At 33.8% G+C, this 20,584-nt stretch overlaps 2 protein-coding genes across 9 annotated transcripts; both read left to right on the top strand.

The window, feature by feature from the left end:
• The first annotated feature begins 2,596 nt into the window (after positions 1-2,596).
• LOC118063175 (uncharacterized) lies at positions 2,597-7,484 on the top strand. 2 transcript variants are annotated; one of them, XM_035077129.2, is made up of 10 exons: positions 2,597-2,885; positions 3,351-3,431; positions 3,522-3,733; positions 4,460-4,577; positions 5,273-5,350; positions 5,426-5,549; positions 5,644-6,092; positions 6,184-6,323; positions 6,679-6,765; positions 7,165-7,484. In XM_035077129.2, the coding sequence occupies exons 2-10, from the start codon at positions 3,411-3,413 to the stop codon at positions 7,274-7,276; spliced, it is 1,341 nt and encodes a 446-aa protein (XP_034933020.1). In that variant the 5' UTR covers positions 2,597-2,885; positions 3,351-3,410; the 3' UTR covers positions 7,277-7,484. The 2 variants fall into 2 exon arrangements, with proteins under 2 accessions (XP_034933020.1, XP_034933021.1); XM_035077130.2 differs by having other exon boundaries at positions 2,603-2,885; positions 6,187-6,323.
• A 1,068-nt stretch (positions 7,485-8,552) lies between these two features.
• On the top strand, positions 8,553-19,311 carry LOC118063167 (probable starch synthase 4, chloroplastic/amyloplastic). Of its 7 annotated transcripts, none has more exons than XM_073410446.1 (18): positions 8,554-8,852; positions 8,929-9,029; positions 9,102-9,218; positions 9,315-9,522; positions 10,128-10,262; positions 11,053-11,157; positions 11,340-11,438; positions 12,583-12,712; positions 13,484-13,534; positions 13,630-13,740; positions 15,162-15,271; positions 15,457-15,625; positions 17,129-17,212; positions 17,454-17,522; positions 17,856-17,969; positions 18,542-18,603; positions 18,715-18,811; positions 18,898-19,311. In XM_073410446.1, exons 1-18 carry the CDS (start codon positions 8,737-8,739, stop codon positions 19,015-19,017), a joined length of 1,998 nt encoding a protein of 665 aa, XP_073266547.1. In that variant the 5' UTR covers positions 8,554-8,736; the 3' UTR covers positions 19,018-19,311. The 7 variants fall into 7 exon arrangements, 3 of the variants coding, with proteins under 3 accessions (XP_073266547.1, XP_073266546.1, XP_073266545.1); XM_073410445.1 differs by having other exon boundaries at positions 8,926-9,029; XM_073410444.1 differs by having other exon boundaries at positions 8,923-9,029.
• Positions 19,312-20,584: the final 1,273 nt, after the last annotated feature.

Below are 20,584 nucleotides of genomic sequence, written 5' to 3'. Positions count from 1 at the left end.
CTACATACGATGCCAATGTTTAATGTGATTTTATTTGAAAATCTTGTTTATATATATATATATAGCATTGATTTTAATGAAATGATATGTTTGTATATATTACCACTCTTAGTTTGTTAAACTTAAGAATTTTTCTCATAAAAACAATATACACAAATGTTGATACTAGAGTTTTTTTTGGAAAACAATTATTATTTTATTTTATTTTTTATTATTATGCTTTTCTAGTTTTTGTTTTCCATTTAAAGGCAATAATTTTCTTATTTCATTTTTTTTATTTAGTATTGTTAGAGTTTTTTAATTTGTTTCCATGTAAAGTGTTGTTAATTGTTATGATATTTTTACAAGTGGAGACATGAGAGTCTTCTAGTTATTATAGTGTTATTACTCTACAAGGTTAACAAACCTTTGCAAGTCAGATCTGATTTTAACTTTAAAATATTTGTTGGCCAGTTTAACAAGATTGGATATATCTCTAAAACTGTATATCGGAACGAACTGAAATTTTAGAAGGAGGTATTGCACACATAGAACTATATTTTGATTTACTTTCAAATCAAATGGAGTTCAGTAACATATTATTTCAGAGGATCGAAAATACTTGATATTTATTATGAAATCTTCCATACTTGACATTTGTGTACTGTTTGGGACATATATGGAGCTACATGTGGCATCTTGTTATGATTCAAGTTGGGTTGAAATTTAGACCTCAAGCTTTCCAGTCATATATAGTAGGCGCAATAATTCATTTAGACAAAAAAGAACAATGTGTTCGAAATTAAGATTGAAAATTTGTTAAAAATATATAGAAAATAGAGATTAGAGTTATATAGAGGAATTTTGACATTAAAACTTTGTTTTCATTATCCTATTTTATTTATTTATTTAATGTTGAATGCTTGTTTTTAAATTGGGTTTGTTATGACCTATTATATATTGTTTGATGGTTTGTTTTATTATTAGACTTATGTTAGTTGATTATTAGTTTATGTCCATTAGCTTGCAATTCAAAATGGATCCATTATGGTTAATTAGAAGAGAATATATTATATTTTTTCAGCTGCAAAATTTAGTAGCAAATTAGGGAATAAATGTGAGTTTTCCTTTTGGTTTGTTTGTTCCAAAACAACCTTTATTTACAAGAACAAATATCATACATTGACTTGTTAAAGATTAATTGGTTTTGTGGTATTATTCACATGCTTAAAGTTCTTAGATATAAGTTTATATTTTGGGTTCAAGTCTTTTGTAATACCTTTAATTTTTTGTTTTCCAGATCCTTAACTACTTCATTAACGGTTACTTAACTACATGATTAAGAGGTCTCCATCAAAACTTCTTATCATTTACTCCCATTTGCATTTGTTGGCATTAAAGCCTAATAGTTTATTGTGATTTTGATTAGAGATATAAAGGACATGCATTAGAGTTTTACATTTTTCTAGTGGTTAGTTATTGCATGTTGTGAACAACCATAGCTCGAAGAAGTTGCAAAACAAAATGTGCTTGTGTATAAGAAGATGAGATGGTTCTCCATTATGAAAAAGACATCAAAGAACCAATGTATTGTTCATATTTGCATTGTAGGATGACTCACATAAAAGTGTCTGTGACCATAATGAAATGGATCACACATAAAAAGATATTTATGGTGGATAACGATCAGTAACTGATATCTAAAATGTAGTTTTAAAACACAACCCAAGATAAGGCTTGAGTTATGGGTAAAAATGTCGATTTTGAATATATTTTTTTAAAAAAGAGTCAGCAGGTTAATAGCTGGGGTTTGACTAGATCAGGTCAGAGTTGACCATGTCATTAAGTTAACGTGAATTTTTGACCTGTTAAACTATATATATATTTGTTTTCCCAACACACAACATTTTATTTCTCGGGTTGACTGACCAGGGAAAGATAGGTTTGAAAATAACGGTTTGAAGTCAAGAACGAGTTGCCTCAAATCGAGAGAGATTGATGCAATATATTTTTTTAGAGGAATAAATATTTTTCTAATTAATTTTATTTTTTCCTATTTTGTATTATCATGTTTTTTGTTTTTTTTCCTATTTAAAATGATTAGCTTTTGTTTCCTATCTGGAGAAATAAATAAATAGTTTTTTTTTTTCTATGTAGTATCATTAGAGTTTTTATTTTTTTTTCAATATAAAGAATTATATAAAGGATTGTAATAATATTTTAGCAAATAAAAATAAAAATAAATATTTCTACATCACATCACATGTCATGTGAGTTTTAAAAATTATAAATAATAGTGCAAATGAAATATATTTGTTGAAGTATTTTTAATATATTACAACTTAAAATATTTAGATGCACAATACACAACAATAAAGTATTAAATACTATTTTCACCTCACAACACAGATTTATACACGTAAATTGATTCGAAAATATCTCTAACCAAATACGAGTGAAATAATCTTAATTTACACTTAAATCGATCCGAATTAATCTCCAAGCTGTCAAATAAAGAAAATATTAGTGAATAAAATGTTATAAATTTAGCCCAAAAGAAACGTTATCAAGTAACCAAGAAACCACAAAAGTAAATGTTTAGCCCAAAAGGAAAGAAAAACCGCAAAATTGGGATGGGGTGCGCATCACACTACACGGCGCATGTTAGTGAAAGTCCCCTCTATGTCCCCGGATCCTTCCGTTTCCCCTTCTTTATCCCCGAAAACCTAATGAACCCACAAGCCCTCTCTTTCTCTCTCTGGAACGCTCGTTTGCAATATATAGATCCAAGAGGTCTTTTGACTCTCTTCTTTCAATCGGACTTGTCTGGTTCTCGGTCGTTCTCTGCCTCTGCTTTCGCGATCACAAATAGCGCTGTTTCGATCTTTTTCTCGTGAAAATTTAAGGTAATTCCTGTTATTTTTTCTTGTCGATTTCAGTTTTTTTTCTTGATGTATTTTTAATACCGGTCTCTTTTTTTGCATGGATTTGGCTCCTATTTCATCGATTCTCGCGTTTTTTTTCAATTGTGTTTCACTGTAATAATTTTTCGTGTGAAATTAATAATTAAAAAACCCAGTTAAAGATGTGTATAGATCTGATCTATCTTCCATGTTTTGTGGTTGAATATTTCTTAAGTATTTGTCAAATCTGGTGGTTTTGGAGGTAATTATCTTTTGCGTGTTAAATCTTGTTTGTTTTTGGAGCGGATTGAAGTGATCTAGTTTTTGTGAATTTTGATGCTATGAAATTCTTTACCTTTTAAAAGCTCTAAGACAATGTAACGAGTAGCCACGCCCTGGGTTATGAGAGAATTTTGGCTTCTTATTGAGCCGGTATTTTATTTTCTCCCAATTTTTGTGTATTTTCAGCAACAATTGGTTTTCATTAGAGCAACTTTCCGTTGATCAAACCGAAGATTTTAAGCGACAATGCGAGGGTATGATAGAGAGGTAAACCAATTTTTCTATGTTCAATATCAAAGTTTTTATTTCTGAATATAGACATTTTTTTCCCCATTAATTAGTGCTATGTTCATGCAGGAAGATGAATATTATGATGAATATGAGGAGGAAGGTGAAGAGCAAGTGGAGGAGGAGTATGAAGAGGAAGAAGAACGAAAGCCCACTGTAGAGGAAGTGGAATATCTTGAATTAAGGGAGCGGATTAAAGAACAAATTAGAAAGAAGATGCGGAAGGAAAGTGGTTCTAGTCTTTCTAAATCCCAAGAGAAGAAAAAACCGCCATCTGATAAGTGAGTGATGTGTTCTTTTTTCTTAATGCATTCAAACTTGTTTCGTTTTGTTATCACGGGGAAATGAGCTGCTTTTTTAATCTAAAAATGAATGTTGACTCTGAATGTTGTAGACCTTTTGTAAATGCCAAACCTCTGGTGAACATAGACATGCATGCCCACACTTGAACACAATACTTTATGTGAGACAGTTGGATGTTTACAGCTCAATTTGTAATTATTTGTGTATCTTTCAGTCATAATTACATGCGAGAATCACGTGTCATAGGCATCAAGAGAGTCAGGGAATTAAGTGATCCATATGAACAAGCCTTGCCTGTTCTACAGTATTATCATGTTGATAACTTCACTGGTTTATTCCAGCTGCCAAGTCATCAAAGCCTAATCTAACATGAATCTTTTGGTGCCAAAAGATCAGCCAAACATGTCCTTGTGAGTATAGTTAGGGTGATGGCACGATTGGTTTCTTATAAATTTTGTAAAAGACGTAGACCACTAATTCAGGGCCTAAACTACTTAAGTGTGGCCTCACCTCTGGAACATTTCACTAAAAACTAGACCAGGCAAGTTTTATTTTTTGTCGCTTCATTTAAGTTCATCCTGTGAAACTAACTTCAACAGTCTGAAATTATGTTTGGGCGTAGGAATTGTAGAATTTGTGCATGTTTGCTCATGCTTATTTTTCTTAATGGTTTGTTTCACATCACCGGCTTTATTTTTCTGCAGTTATGGTTCATTCTTTGGCCCTTCTCAACCAGTTATTTCTCAAAGAGTAATTCAAGAAAGCAAGTCAATAATAGAAAACCAACATTTGGCTCTCAGAGTTCCAAATGCCCAACATACTGTATGTATCATAAGCTTTTTGTTTTTTCCAAATCATGTGAGAAATGCATGCAGCAGATTATCTTTTTACAAAGCATTTTTGTACATGCATTTTTGTAGAGCATTGTTACATTGATTTAAAATTTACAAAATTATAGGTGCCTAATTTTTCTAATTCTTATCGTGGTTGCTTTAATTTTTGCAATTTACAATAGATAATTTTCCTGACTGGTGGAGCATGCTATTCCCAAGGGGAGCCATGTGGAACTACTTAGATGTGAAAAAGGCAGCTCTGATACTTGAAATTTAGTATATTACTACATTGTAATGTCCTAAACCAGTTCAGTCACTATAATGCCATAAGTTTTTTAGGGGTGTCAATTTCGGTTTTTACCTTTTTTTTTGTAAATTGAATGGCACACTTGCCACTTGAAATGGACCTTTGTATTGAGTGAAATCAATATTTTGACATAAATTTCGTAGCCTTGGTAGTATAGGTGTGATCTAGTCTTTACTCTGTATTGGTTTGTTCTATAGCTTCTTCGTTGTGGGTTTTGTTGATTTTGGACTGCTTTACTTCAGTGATCTGCAACTGCAAATGCTGTTATGAATTTGACTTGTTGCCATGTTGGAATGAAGATTCTGCAAACATCTGCTAGTGTATATCAGATGGAGATCTGCAAATGCTTACCTTCACAATCTTGTTTGCTTTTGCAGAACAAAAAGAGCTCCTCTTCAACGGCTACAGGTTTAAAAAACAGAGTACATGGACTTGTACCGAAAGTAAAGAATGAGGTATTCTGAGCAGCTCTTTTCATTTCTTCTTCCTTTTGCAGTGATCAATGGCATTGATTTTCACTTAATGTGCAGGTAAAAACAAAAGTCCAAAAACTCAAGGATACGAGAGATTATTCTTTCTTGTTAACGGATGATGCAGAGCTCCCAGCTCCTACAAAAGAGCCTGCCCCCCGAAATGTCTCTGCTCCAAATTCTGGTAACTGCTTTTGTTCACGATCTGGTTATTCAGGATTAGTTTACATGCTATTTTTATTGAGGAAACTTATACAGGTTTTTTGCTGATGTTCAAGAGGCGAGATCTGCTCAAGTTCCACAAAAGATCAAACAAGCTTCCAGCAATAGTGGCAGAAATATTCATGGCATTCGTGAAGAAAGGAAGCCAGTTTTCAGGAATGGCCAAATGCATCCTAAAGTAGGGTCACAAAAGCCATCTTCTGCTAATAAACCTGATGCAACATCGATAAACTCCAGAAGGCAGTTAGGTAGCAACAATGGGACTGGGCCTGGCCGGCCTGCAGGGCCAAAATTCTTGCCTTCAAAGACACCTGCTTCCATCATGCAGAAGAAGGCCTCATCACCAAGTGTTAAGAAAATCCTGCCTGCTATGCACAAATCTCTCCCTTCAAACCCTTCAAAGTCATCTATTCCAAAGCAACACTGGGAACAGAGAAAAGGATTACAAGAACCCAATAAGGCTAGACCGATACCAAAACAGCCACTGTCATCTTTAAAATCTCAGGTTTGAGCCCATTCTTTATATTTTAATGGTTACGACAACATAATCTTTGTTAAATGTTTCTTCATCTCTCACTTCCTGCCTGGAATATTAGCAGATACATAAGCCAATCAAGCAAGTTTCGTCTCATGCATCGTTACAAGATAACCGCCCCAAGAAAAAGCCTGTCAGACCGTTTCCTGATGCAGGCTCTGATGATGAGGATGCTTTCAGTATGCTCAGAAAATTAATTGGGTAAAGCTGCTACTGCTGCTTCTGCCCTTTCACATACTCTCTTTCATTCCCCCCCAAAAACTTTCTTGCTGTTATTTTGTTGAATAATCAACCTGCCTGATACATATTTTTCTCAAGTAATGATCTCTTGACTTAGAGAGCTTCTTAGTCAATATCATGCCCTCTAATTTAGCGGTTGTGTTGTAAGAATTATCAAGCTGTGATATGGTTTTGGGTGACGTATGGTTGAATTCACAATTAAATTGGATTTGATTTGTCAACTTGTGTGCCTGGATTTTTGTTGATGCTTTTATGTGATCTTGATAGATGGTTTGAGGTAATTTCTTTTTTATGAGCTACTGCTGTTTCTTTGCAGAAATAAAAACCGTGGTAACTTTGATGATGATGATGATAGTGACATGGAGGCAAATTTTGATGACATCATGAAGGAAGAGAGGAGAAGGTTAGTATCATTAAGTAATGTAATCTTAGACGAGAATGTTATTGAATTTTGTTATCCACTGTTCTGTATTTTGACTGTTGATTTTGTTCTCAACTGGCTTTTCTATTTTTTTACATCCCCATCGCAGTTCTTAATAAACTTGCCTCCCCCCCCCCCCTCTTTTTTTTTAACATCCCCGTCATATTTTTTAATCAAGATCTTTATTTGTTCCTTTTCCTTGAGCATGTTTTGGTTAAAATAGATTTCACAAGTATGCTTTGATTTGAATGGCTGGCGAGGAAATCACAAATGAGAATAGAGATGATGTGCTGCTCCATCACACCCAACTTAGGGATATGTTTTGGATCACATCCAACTTGTAGTTATTTGATTGATTCATGTATGTGCATGGTGATGCAGTGCTAGAATCGCACGAGAGGAGGATGAGGAGCAACTCCGATTGATAGAAGAGGAGGAGCGGCGAGAACGGGAGAGAAAGCTGGCAAAGAAGCGCAAGCTAGGTCATCGATGAGAAGATGTCATTATGACGTGTTCCTGCTCTTAGTTTGGATTCTTGTTGTCATTGTTTCCGAATATGCTCAGTGTTCTAGATGTTGTCAGTAATTTATCAATAATAGTGAAGAATAATTGAAAGTCAAGGAAGAAAAGAGATTAGAATTAAGTGAGACCAGCAAAATGTTTGGATTACAAAAATTAATCTTGTTTGTGCCTCGATTGAATTCCTCCTTTTGTTTGCGTTTCCTTGTTTCTTCTAAAGAAATTTCGAAGGTAGGGTTCAAAAACCCAAGTTTCTATTACTCGTAGGCTTTTGAATGTCCGTTCGGTTTGGAAGCGTGGGAAGGTGGTTGAAAGTTGAAACTGTTTTTTATTATTAAAATATTATAATCTTGAAAGTATTCGGTTTATCATTATGAACTTTTGATTAAAAAAATTATAATTTGTAAATCACTGCCGTAAAAAACTAATATAATACCAAATGCTATCCGGGTCAAACGAACGTATTCGTTCTCCTTCAGTGGACCGGACGTTGAAGATTGTAAAGATTCATGTTAGTCACTCTTTGTTTTATGTTTTGCAATTATATCTCTCTGCTCAGTTGCTGATTTTCCTAGTTATTCTTGTTTATATGTATTTTCATTTATTCTTGTTTGAATAGCTGTCATAAAATCAATTCACCACCCAACCTTGCATTCTCACCCCCCAATATTTATTTATCTCTCAAATTAGTCCTCGATTTTATAAATGAGAAGATTTTATTTTAATTACAAATTGGATTGTAGAAGCAGTCAAACTAACTTCAATTGTCTACATATAGTAGTAATCTCATACAATTATATTCAAAATATTTTTCCATGCTTTATATTGTATGGACAAATATAAAAAATATAATTAATATCCTTTTAATTTTCACTGGAGTTATAGGTAAAGAAACTATTATCAATTAGAACCACGCATTGAAACCTGGAATTAATTAAATAAAAAAGGAGGTTTTAAAGGAAAACTTGTATAATATCATAAAAGTTTTATCAACATACTATATCTAATTGATTTCTACACAAAACATGATTACATCTTGCAAGTAATTTATATCAAAAACACATTAACTATAATTAAATCTGGTTTAAAATCCAGTTTTTATATATATATATATATATATATCTAGTTAATCTAAGTTGATTCATAAATCTAATTTATTTATTTTTATTATTTTTGAGTTGATTTTTTAAAAAAACATGATCTCGGCCCAAGAATTTTTGATTCATCGGTTAAGTCGGACTAAAGTTTTATAATTATGTTTAATAAACTAGCTTGAACTGAGTTGAAGCCAGTGATGAGAGTAGAGTAGGTGCTCTAGTCACATGTTTCATTGCCTGCCACCTCTTTTTGTTCCGTCCTCGTAAAATGGCCCTTGCCTAGGGCGGAGCATCGGGGGTTAGTGACTCAAACGAAATAAATAAACAGTAAATAAAAATGGAGTCTGTAATAAACTCTACCATCCTCTCACTCGCTGGCTTCCCAAAATCCAACCCATCAATCCACCACCAAAAAACCGTCAAAGCTCGACGAACAGTTTACTGCTCCCTCAGGTAATTAATTAATACCAATTCTGTTTTCAAATTTCAAATGAGTGATTTGATAATCTTGTCTCGTCTGCAGCAGCAGCAAGAATAGTAACAATGGAGGAGACGCTAATGGCTTACTTAAAGAAGAGGAGGAAGAGAAATATAATGACACGTGGCTGCTTTTCAAAGAAGCTCAGCAGAGTAAGTAATACATTTTTTTTTTCTATTTATTTTGTTTATAAATTAACGAGTAATTAATGATTTTCGTTTTAGATATTCTTTACTTAAACAAACTACGCCTTGTGGCTGTTGAAGAGCTCAATAAAGCAAACAGAGAGAAGCAGTTGTTGCTTGATAAAATCCAGCAATTGGAGGCTGTCAACAAATTAGGTTTGGTGATTGACTTTTTTTTTTTTTTGTGTTATAAATTATTTAATAAATAATTGATTACAAATTTATTTATTTTAATGACTGCGCTTTCTGAAGGAAATGAGCAATCATTGTGGCGGGAATTGCTGCTTCGGATTGACTCGATGGTCCTAACTGGCTTGATTGATTCTGCTGAGGCTTCTGGTATGAGAAAAGCAGTCATGGGTAACAAGTTTAGTGTAGCTCTTGTTTTCTTCGACATCCGGCAGAAAACTGATGCTGAGCTTCTGGCACAACTCCGTCACTTCTCCGATGGAAGCAGAAAGTAATGATTACTTCATCTAAAAGTGTTTTTTTTTGGACTGAAAAGGCATCTATAGGTGTTTTTTGATGTTTTCGGCATCATCAATTATTTTGATGTTTTTTCAGCCTAAACGCACTTTGAAAAACACTTTCAAACGCCTGTGTGCTTTTGCAGAAGTGCCTTTTTAACTGAGAAAGCATCAATTGGTGTTTTGATACTTTTAGCATCATTATATAAAAAAATTCAAAAAAACCTAAAAATGCATTAATTATTTTGATGCTTTTTCAATCCAAACGCACTTTCAAATGCATGTGTGTGCATGTGTTTGGTAATGTGGTGTGGATTCTTTATTGAAAAAGCTTTGATAGGTGTTTTTTGATGTTTATATCAAAACTATCTAGAAACACATAAAAAAATCAATTGTTTTGATGCTTTTTTCAGCCCAAATGCATTTTGAAAAGCACTTTCAAATGCATGTGTGCGTGTTGACTTGCTACTATTTTTTTTTTTTTTTATATATTCTCAATGTATAAACTTACATGAGTTGGTGTACCGGATCTTGATTTTTTTTATCACATTCACACTGTAAATTATTTTGATGCTAATTAATTATAATTTAAATTCAGGAATGGTTTTCACATAATCCAAATTTGCACTGAAATGGAACCACTGGTATCGGTTGGATCCTTGTCATCATATGTGACAGGCTTATCAAAGGCACTGCAGAAAAAAGGGCACATGGTGGAGGTTATTTTGCCAAAGTAATTGATGCACCTCATCTTTTGTGTTTTATATTTATTTCAATCTCTTGTTAGGGACATTTTTGTATAAAGATGCGTGCTCACTAGAACTGTTTAACTTACAGTTTGTCCAAGTGTGTTCATCTTACTTATTGTAGTTTTGTTTTTAAGAGAGGGAGGGGGGGGGGGGAGGGCTCTAGCAGTACAGCCATGAGTACACTAAAATGTTTCTATCAGAGTATGATAATCAAATTCCGCTTACATTGGGTTCCATGTCTTCCCAATTTTGATTCTGTACAGCAAGGTGTCAACACCTCTTTTGAGCGTGCTATTATTTATATACCACTGATTTGGAATTTCTAAACCGGAATAGTCTAGAGGTGTGTGCGAAAATGAGAAGTTCACCATGCATTCTCCAAGTTTGTAGGACATTATCACTCTTTGTTTATTGATATAGTTGAGTTGCACCGAGGACAAAATACCCTTGGGACTGTGAGGGAACATAGGGCTTCTTTCACACAATCAAACTTTGTATGAGATGCCAAATATTGGTAGAAAATGTACCGGGCCACGTGTCGTGATATAATTGTTACAGACTCCCCCCCCTTCCCCATAGCTGAACTTTACTTAGTTATTGAATTAAGAAAACGAGTTTATCTGTAGTAGGAAGTGAACTTGAACTTGTTTGTCAATTTATAATTGACTGCAGCATTAAAAGATTTCATTGAATGTTTGCTGCTCCAGGTAGTTTTTTGATTATACACTAGAATCTAGATTGCAAGCCTGAAAATTTTATGTCATCTCCCTGAAGGTATGCATGTCTGGACCTCACTGAAATGCAAGGACTGCGAGAAATTGAGGCAGAGTTGTATTCATATTTTAATGGTCAATTGCATGGAAACAGAATTTGGACTGGGTGAGTTTCGGCTGTTTCCTTGATATAGGAAGATTATGCTGTTATTTTCATGATTAACCTCCATTTCAGTCGATTGTTACCCAGGAGAAATTTTTTCAACAAGCAACTGAGATATTGCCTTTGCATTGCCTTCGTTGTTTAAGCTCTTTACCTCGATCTTATTGTTAATGCTGTTTGTTCAGCATCGTCCATGGCATTGCAGTCACTCTCATTCAACCTTTGTACTATTCATCCTTTTTTGATCGTGAAAGGGTATATGGCTACTCAGATGACTTTGAACGGTTGGTAAAAATTATTCCTGTTACTGCTTATTTTACAAATTACTTATTTAGCGCTTTTCAAATTCTCTTCACTTGTGATAATATGTATATCCTATAGGGTTGTAGGAAATTCCCATGTTCAACATAAGTAATGGATGGTGTAAAGAAAGTGTTTAATGCATGTGCCAACGACTTTTATATTCATTAACCATTACTCTAGTACTGGTGTGGCACCTTTCCAACCCAATGACATTGGATAGAAATTCCTATTTCAATTCTTGTTGATATAGGTATCTGTAGGGAGGTGTTTTCATTTAGTACAGAAAGGAGTTATATTACAACTTCCAGTCAACTGCAAAGTTGATGAATCTTGTGATTAAAAGACAGTAGAGAGAGAATATTGTTTGGATGAGTTTCAAAATGATCTTCTTTGGTGTGAAAAGATTTATGTCTATCCAACAGTTCCTTAGTCCCAGTCTCTCTTCTAATAGCCATCCATACCCTTAACTAAAAGCTGTGCTGTTAGTAGCCTCCAAGTAGTTCTCTGTCTTTAAGCATCCTGATCATTTAACAACTACACTGCATCTCTCAACCTGCACACCAGTCAAATTTCTGTACGAAAAAATCAGCCATCCATCATAGTTCAAAAATAAATTAGTTGACATGTGCATTCTCTTAGAAACTGAGACATCCAATTTATGCTGAGCTGGTAGTAGATGTTTTTAGTGATATGGATCCTGCCTTTTGAGTTCTGGTTAATTTTGGTCAAATTAAATAATTTTGAAATAATGTTGTAGAATTTAATAGTGATATTAACTTATGATTTTCACAAGGAAACCCTATACTCTTATACAGTGACATATTTTTTTATGAAGACTGAAAGACTGGCTTGTACATCTTTTTCTGAGGGAACAAAGCATATATAAATAGATATTTTCAAATCAGTAATGAGAGAATGAGCAGTTGGCAGTTTGAATTATTTTACATTTCAGAATGTTGTGTGAGACCTTTTTCTCATATGATTCTATTTTGAACTGTGCACAAAAGAACTAACATATTTTTAGTTTCCTTATGCTATTTCTTTCAACTTGTTCCTTGCTTGTTTGTTATAATCAGTAGATAACAATTTGTTTTGTTGGGTGTTTTTTTTGTTTGATGCTTTCAGATTTACCTATTTCTCTCGTGCTTCATTGGATTATATAGCAAAATCTGGAAAGCAGCCTGATGTGTTGCACATACACAATTGGGAAACTGCTATTGTCGGGCCACTTTTTTGGGATATTTTTGTCAAACAGGTGCAACTTGATCTGCTTTCTTTTCAGCTTAATGATTTATTTGATTTGGTGTGCAGATGTTTGCTTCATGACACTTGTCATGTCTCCATCTTTCTTTCTACGTGCATATTCATGAAAAGAATCCAAGTACATTGAAACTTCGAAGTTTCTACTGGCCTTTGAGTCAGGTGGTATCTCCTGTCCATATAAGAATAGAGGTGGAGGATGAGGAAGTTGGCTGAATCACTATTGTGTGCATGAGTGTACTTGCCTAGAAAGAAAGGTTCATGCATCTTAAAACAGTAATTTGCTACTGTTAATATTTAAGACATAATATTGGACATATTGTTCTAATTAACCATCAAGCAACTTGGAGTATGAACGAGAGAGATAAAGATGAGACATGGCCATATCCTTTACTATTGTTGATTTGTATTACTGAGCATGGATTTCATTGTTAAGCCTGAGAGATCCAGTGGACTTATGTACAAACTAGAGGTAGAACTAAGTGGAGTGTTTGGAATTTGCATAAAATAAACCCTGGGTTTAGACCATGGAACTTTGATTTCATTACACTAAGTTATTTCTGTGCACCTTCTCCTTTTCTTCAGGATGCGAAAGGCCAGACTTGGCTATAAGCATTCTTCTACTGACCTGGAATTTTTAAATGTCACCTTGTATTCCTGTTTTACTTTATCCCTTTTTCCAGTACTTATTGCAGTTGAAGAGGGAACGTAAACATTATTCTGTTAAAATCTATGTCATCATAGCTTTTGTTTGTCATATCCACAGGGGCTTGGAGGTACCAGAGTATTGTTGACATGCCATGGCTTTGACTCACAAGTAGGTTCTTACATCTCTTCCATTCTGGCTTTACTGGTTCTGGCTGGGACCTTTTACTCTGTACATAATATTATGTCACTGTTATAATGTTTTAGTGCCTTGAGCAACCTGATAAGCTAGCACTATGCGGACTTGATCCTGCTAGACTTCACCGTCCTGACCGTTTACAAGATCACACTATGACACATCTTGTCAATATTCTGAAGGTAAATAATTTTGTCTATCAATTTTTTTTCCCTTCTGAATGTCTCTCTCTTTAGTAGAAAATTTCTTTAATAGCCATGTAACTAAATCGTTTTTCTATAGTTACTTTCTGTCTTGTACTATCTTTTGCTCCTTTTCTTCTACATGCTTGGTAAGTTATCTTCTTGGATCTTCACTTACAGAAATTAGCCAAAAAAAGAATCATTAGATCTGCAAGCCAAACTAGCATGTGATTGGCTATCTTTCAAGGGTTCCTTTTGTTTCTTCTTTATTATTAACTTTTTGCATCGAAGAAATCATTGAAAGTTGTTGCTTATTTGCTACATGTCAGTGAATGAGAATGTACCAAGTCACATGATAATCAATCAGAATAATTGTAGTAGAATTCCATGTTGAAAAACCCCCATATTGATTATATATGATGGTTGATATGCAGTTTATGAGTGATACTGGGCTTGTTTTGACCTTGTTGTGCTTGTAAAAATACCAACCCACTTAGATGATTAAAGGGGAAGACATGCTTATCTCATAATCAGCTTTTACCTTTTTTTCAGAGACAGTCTGCCTGCTTTTTTTTAAATGCAAGTTCTTTACCAAACCCTTCTACTTTTAAAAAACGCTTCTACTATTAAAATTTGGACCAAATCTGCTTAATTTATAATCACAATAAGGTCAAACAGAGCCTCTATCTACTAGCTTAAACTTCTGGATTGGATGCTTTTATACACAGTACCAAGGCTTGCCACTGTTTGGTGTATTTATCAAAGCCAGCTACTGCTGTATCAGAGAGGAGTTATCTCTCTGTTGTTCTTGATTGCTGGACTAAAATTGATTTAGTGATTTGCATTATTTACCTTTTGGGCCTAGACATGAGAGGGGATCCTAGTGTGAGTAAATCCCACTTCAGGGAAGTTTGGACCTTCTGATGTTTTATAAGGTATAGTGGCCTCGCCAATTACGAACTTAAGCTTTGGGTTGGATGCTCTAACATTGTGAATACTGAATATGGGTTTATTTGTAGTCTTTTAGTTGCATTCTGAACCGTTTTTGTTCAATGGTAATAGAATCCCTCCTAGATTGCTAATTTTCTCCTTTAGTTGCAAGAAGTAGCTTTTTATTGTCATGTCAACTAATTTGTATGATGCTGAAGCGGTGAAGTTGACCAAGTTCCTCTTTTGTCAAATTCTGTGGATATTTAGAAATTGAGAAAAAAAATATGAAATAAAAAAAAAAAACAGATCTTTCATTATACCATGATTTCACATGATTAATCTAATGTTAGGGAAGGTCAAGTTGCAAAATTTTAGACACTTGATAAATACCTGCTAATCTAAAACATATGAACTGTCTCTCATGTATTGAAGTTCTAGCTTCTTTTTCCTTCTTCCATTACCTGAATATTTTATCTGTTACTAATATGCAGGGTGGACTTGTGTACTCAAATAAAGTTGTTATGGTGCAATCTATTTATTCAAAAGAAAGGATCATTAATAGTTTCGGTCACGGATTAGAACCTACCTTAGCGATTCACAAGTAAGTTACATGGTGTTTCCAGCTTTTAGATTCCATTCTTGCCGCAACTCATTAATTTGTTGGCAATGTTGTTATTTTAATACCTCACTGGGTAGCCTTTTTCAGAAACTTCCCATAGCAGGACATGTTTTTTTTTTTCCTTTTTCTTTGTGTGATAAAATTTCCTGGTACATTCTTGGTTTTAGGGACAAGTTGCTTGTTTCTCCTTGTGGGTTTGACAACTCCACCTGGGATCCTTCAAAGGACAAATTTCTTCCAAAAAATTATAGTGCAGATGACCTAAAGGGGAAATCCATTTGCAAAGTTGCATTGCAGCAGCAGCTGGGGTTATCCAAAAATTCATCTACTGTTCTTGTAAGTGTTGCATATAGGACCTTGAAATAATGATCTCGATGTGTCCTTCATGTTATGACATATTAAATGAATCTAAATTTTTAATTATGTTATCCAGCTGTGTTGGGAAAGGTACTGTCAAGAGAATCTGAACTTTTAACCTTATTATGTGGTTTACTCTTATACAATCTGGACACATTTGATTGGTGAGACGAGGCATGTTACATGTTTACCAATGAATGGGAGCAGTCAAAGTAAAGAGACCTTAGGGAAAGTCAAGGCATTAGGAACTGGATGAAGTGAGCAATAGAGATCAGGCACAATGGATGATGGTGTTGAACCCTAAACTTACATCACCACCATAGACCTAACTATCAAAGTGAGCCTTTTGATTGTATCATTACTCATTACTATCCTTCAAATACAACTTTTATAGTGGGGAACCTGGGTGTCCTGCCTAAAGGGGTGTCCATGTTTTTGGTGTGAGTTTTAGTTTGTAGGGAAGATATTGTAATATTGTGCAATGGGAAAGTGCCAAGGAGACGCATGGTGGCTGTTGATTAGAAAGCCTGCAATACATGCAGGCACTAGTCATTACATGAAGCTCGTGTATGCAGGTAGAGCTTTGTTGATGCACGCAAAAAATCAAAATAAGAAGAATGTAGAATTATTCATTAGGTTTATTTTCTTCCAATTGTGAAAGATCCTAATTAGGATTTTTCTTTGTTTATATTGGTCATGTTTAATGTAGATATTTTATATATTTCCTATTGAATGTATTGTAGTCTAGAGGCATCTATGCAGGAGCTAGGGATGGTGGAGAGCTGTGAGGATTAGATCGAAAAAGTGGTAAAAGTAAGTAATACTTTAGAACCTGAGTTTGACTCTCAAACCATAATTTTCAAAACTGTCCACCATTCCTAACTCTCCTGCATAGATACTTCTATACTAAAGTATATACAGTAGGAAATATAGAAAATAGATATTCTATACTATTTAGGACCAATCTAAACATAGAAAATCCAAGTTAAAATCTTTTATACTAACAAAGAAAATAAATCTACTGAGTAAAATCCTAGTAAGAATCATTTGCGTATTAAACCATTTGGACTTGCCAGTGTGTATTGTCAAAATGCACCTTTTTCTACTCATTTTGATGTGAAAAATCAGAAAGCCAAATGCTTTCAAGGATCCATTTAAAAAAAGGGCTAACAGCTAAGTGTTCAAAATGTGGTAGCTTTGTGTTGTGCACATAGCACAGGTTCCACATATGGTTCCTAGGTCAATATTTTGTACCTAGGGGCATTTTTTAGCTCTTAAGCTTCTTGTTCCCTGGCTTAAATTATTCTGCACATTTTGATTCTTAACTTTAGCATCTACAATATATGTATGATAACAATTAAAATATCCTGGACCAGGTGCATTTATTTTCATAATAAGTGATTCTAAGGTGTATGAAACATAATAAACTTCGCAGGATATATTAGACCATCAAACTGAAAAGTTCAAATGCTTTCTAATCAGGTTGGATGCATCTGCACAGAATCTTTGGATTTTGATCTGAATAACCAGAAGGCAGTTTGGAATGCTACACAAAAGAGTGTCCAGGTTTGTACAAGTTTTTGGGATCTTTATTTCTTTGAAGAGAATACAGGGCTTAGTGCTGAATATTGGAGAAACTCCTTACTAGTTGGTGAAATGAGGGTACTTAAGAAAGTGACAAGAACAGTGATTCTCAATTTTCCTTGGCAGCCGCATGAATCAGTAAAAACTGCTGGTGTCATTTTTCATTTTTAGTCTTATACAGAAATATACATGAATTTGATTTGTTTATTTGTTTCCCACTCAGTTCATCTTCATGGGAAGCAAAGCGACAAGTGCAGATGGAGCACTGGAATATCTTAAGAAAGAACTAAAGGTAGAGGGTACAATCATAGCTACTCTGTGTGTGTGATTGGTAATGTGGTGTAGGTGCTTTTGCAAGTGTGTTTGGACTGAAAAAACATCAAATCAATGTTTTTCAAGTGTTTTTTTTTTCAAAATCATCTTAAAGCACCTAAAAAGTATCAAAATTGTTGCATGCTCTTTCTCTCCATATTCTATCAAAATCATCTTTCTCTGCATGCTCTTTCACTCAAAATTTCTGTCTGAAGAAGTATCTATCACACTACTTTTTTACCCAATCCCCAACTTTCCTCATTGTTATCTGCTGAGGCTCTAATCTTTGGTTTCTGTTCTCCAATGTCCACAGGATGAAACTGTGAGATTCATAAACAAATATGATGAGGTTCTATTGCATCTGATCTTTGCAGGTTCAGACATAATCTTGTGCCAATCCTTTCATGATCCTCTACTCCAAGTGCCTGTAAGTAGAGAATTATTTTCATCAAAACAAAATCTCCAGTGCATCTGCTTCTTTGTCTGGAAGATCCGAAATCCGAGTCATCACCTACATGAAGTAAAACCTGGAAAGGCCTAAAGAGATCAATCACACATACATTTGTTTGCAGAAACACTCCATACAAGCCCACCCATGTCTAATAAGTGTTGAATTGCATAAACTGCTTCTGACCCAGCATCGTGCTGCTGGAATTTGCTAGTCCATCCTTTTTAGCTTTGTATTCCTGATGGCCCGTGGTGCTTATAATTGAATGAAAAGTTCTTTTCTTTATACTGATTTCCATTCTTGTTCTTCTACCGATCTTTTTCCTTTCAGTGTCCCTAAATTCATATGATTCATATGGGCTTGGGGGGCATGGGCTAAAATGTCTTGGTCAACTTTGTACATTTCATCAATTTTGCTTCATCTCTCAAGTTCCCCTTCCGTTTCTTTCCTCGTGTTGCTGCTCAATGAACATATATTTATATGCGTACGCATGTCTGTATCAAAAGCTGTTCCATTGACTTAGCATTATCTGTGTAATATGAAATTTGTAGCTGAAAGCTTTGAAGTATGGAGCAGCTCCGGTTGCAGTAACATCCAATGAGAGCAAATTCAGGTAATGTATTCTGTAGAAAATTTTAAGCAACTTCGCATCTGTACGTTTTGTTCTCCCCTTTTCCACTCCTCCCTCATAAAGCAAGAATGACTCTCTTTAGCTCTTTTACAGACATTTTGTAGATCATGAACAAGAGACCACTAGATTTTCACGGTTCATTAGCTCTACCTTTGGATATTTGTCTTTGAGCCAGGCTGTAGATGAAATTGTGAGTGCTTGCATGGTAACGGAATTCTTCTTCTATTTTTATTATTATTTTTTAATTTATTTTAATGATGCCATGCTTTTCTGCAGAAGAACAGCCCATCAAAATGGAAGCAGAAGATAGTAGATGCCATGGCCAAGGACTTCTCATGGAATGCAGAGTGCTATGACGTTCATGTTTCTGCATACACGGCCCTAAAAAGCTTGTGAAGTTAGTTGGACCGGCACTCGTGTACTTCTGTAAGTACACTTCTAATGCCCACCCTCATGTAGGTAATGATTTGGAGGCTGTAGAGCAATTTCAGCTCTGGTAGAACGGTAAGTGTTGAGGCTTGAGTATCAACGGGGCTCAGAACATCATCTGCATAGCATTCACACATCTTCATTTCCATTGATGGCAGTTTTGTATGTATACTACTGTGAATATGAATAATCTCCTATCCCTGTAATTTCCTCCAAACAAACCCCAAAAAAGCTTAATCTGAGAAATGAATTTTTAATTAATTTAATGAAATAAATATTATTATTATTGAACAAAAAATGACTCTGGGTGGAATAAAGAAATTGTATTGAAAAGTTTGAAGATATGAGATAAACCCTCTCCATATTTACGAAAATATTATAGAAACCCGTTTTGTACTCATAATGCTCTTAATTCAAAGCCTCTCGTTGCGTTTTTTTCTCTTGGTATTGGTTATGTTTGAAAGTATGGTTGTAAGTATTTTTTATTTAAAAATATATTAAAATATTTTTTTATATTTTTAAAAAATTATTTTTGATATTAGTGTATTAAAATAATTTAAAAATATTTAAAAAATATTAATTTAAAGTAAAGAAAAAATAAAAAAAATTTAATATTTTTTAAAAATATTTTTGAAATGTAAAAACAAGAAAGGTAAATGTGTGACAATGGAGGTGTGGAAATTGAGCTTTAGCAGGTATTTTTCTCCCCTCTTCATAATTGTATTGGCATGCCAAAATTAAGAGTTGGTTCATTATTTATTTTTATCAAATTGATATATATATATATATATTTGACTTAATCACTAAGTATTTTGTTTTATTTTATTTTTATGTTAGACTTGTTTCTTATTTTTTAAAATGTTATTTGTTATCTTTTTTTATTGAATTTATTTTTAGTTTCACCCCTTGATTTTTTGTTGATTATGGATTTGACTTCGTGACCTCATGACCTGTTACATGGATTTTGAAGATTAGCTTGAGTTGTTTTTAGTGCTCGAGTTGACTTTAGTTATTTTTAGATTTTTTTTTTAATTTCATCATTTAATATTGGGTTGGTTGAGAATTGAGTTTAATGGTTTTTTTTTATTTTTTTTCTATGGAGTTATCTCAATCTTATATCTTGGGTTGCGAATTCAGCGTGTTAACCCATGTTGACTTGGGTCTTTTGTTAATATATATATTTGTTTTGCTCTTTAACATTAGATTGTCTAAAAATTGAATTTCGTTGTTTTATTTAATTTTTTTTTGACGAGATTATCCTGATCTCACAATTATATTGTATATTTGGTAAATTAACTTGGGTGAATTTATGTTTTTTTTTTTATATATATATGTATTTTTTAATTTCATCTTTCAATAAAATTAAATATTTATTTTAGGGATTTCAATTTCTAAAGCAACAACTTGTAGGAATAAGTGTGTTTAGCATTTTTTTTTTTTAAGGAAAAACATATTTTAATATATTTATAATTAAAAATACTTTTAAAAAATATCATACATACATTACCAAGCACGTAGTAAAAGTAATTGAAAA

This window comes from Populus alba, chromosome 7 (assembly GCF_005239225.2).
Source record: "Populus alba chromosome 7, ASM523922v2, whole genome shotgun sequence".
Taxonomy (NCBI): domain Eukaryota; kingdom Viridiplantae; phylum Streptophyta; class Magnoliopsida; order Malpighiales; family Salicaceae; genus Populus; species Populus alba.
This window is presented reverse-complemented; position numbering and strand designations above follow the sequence as displayed.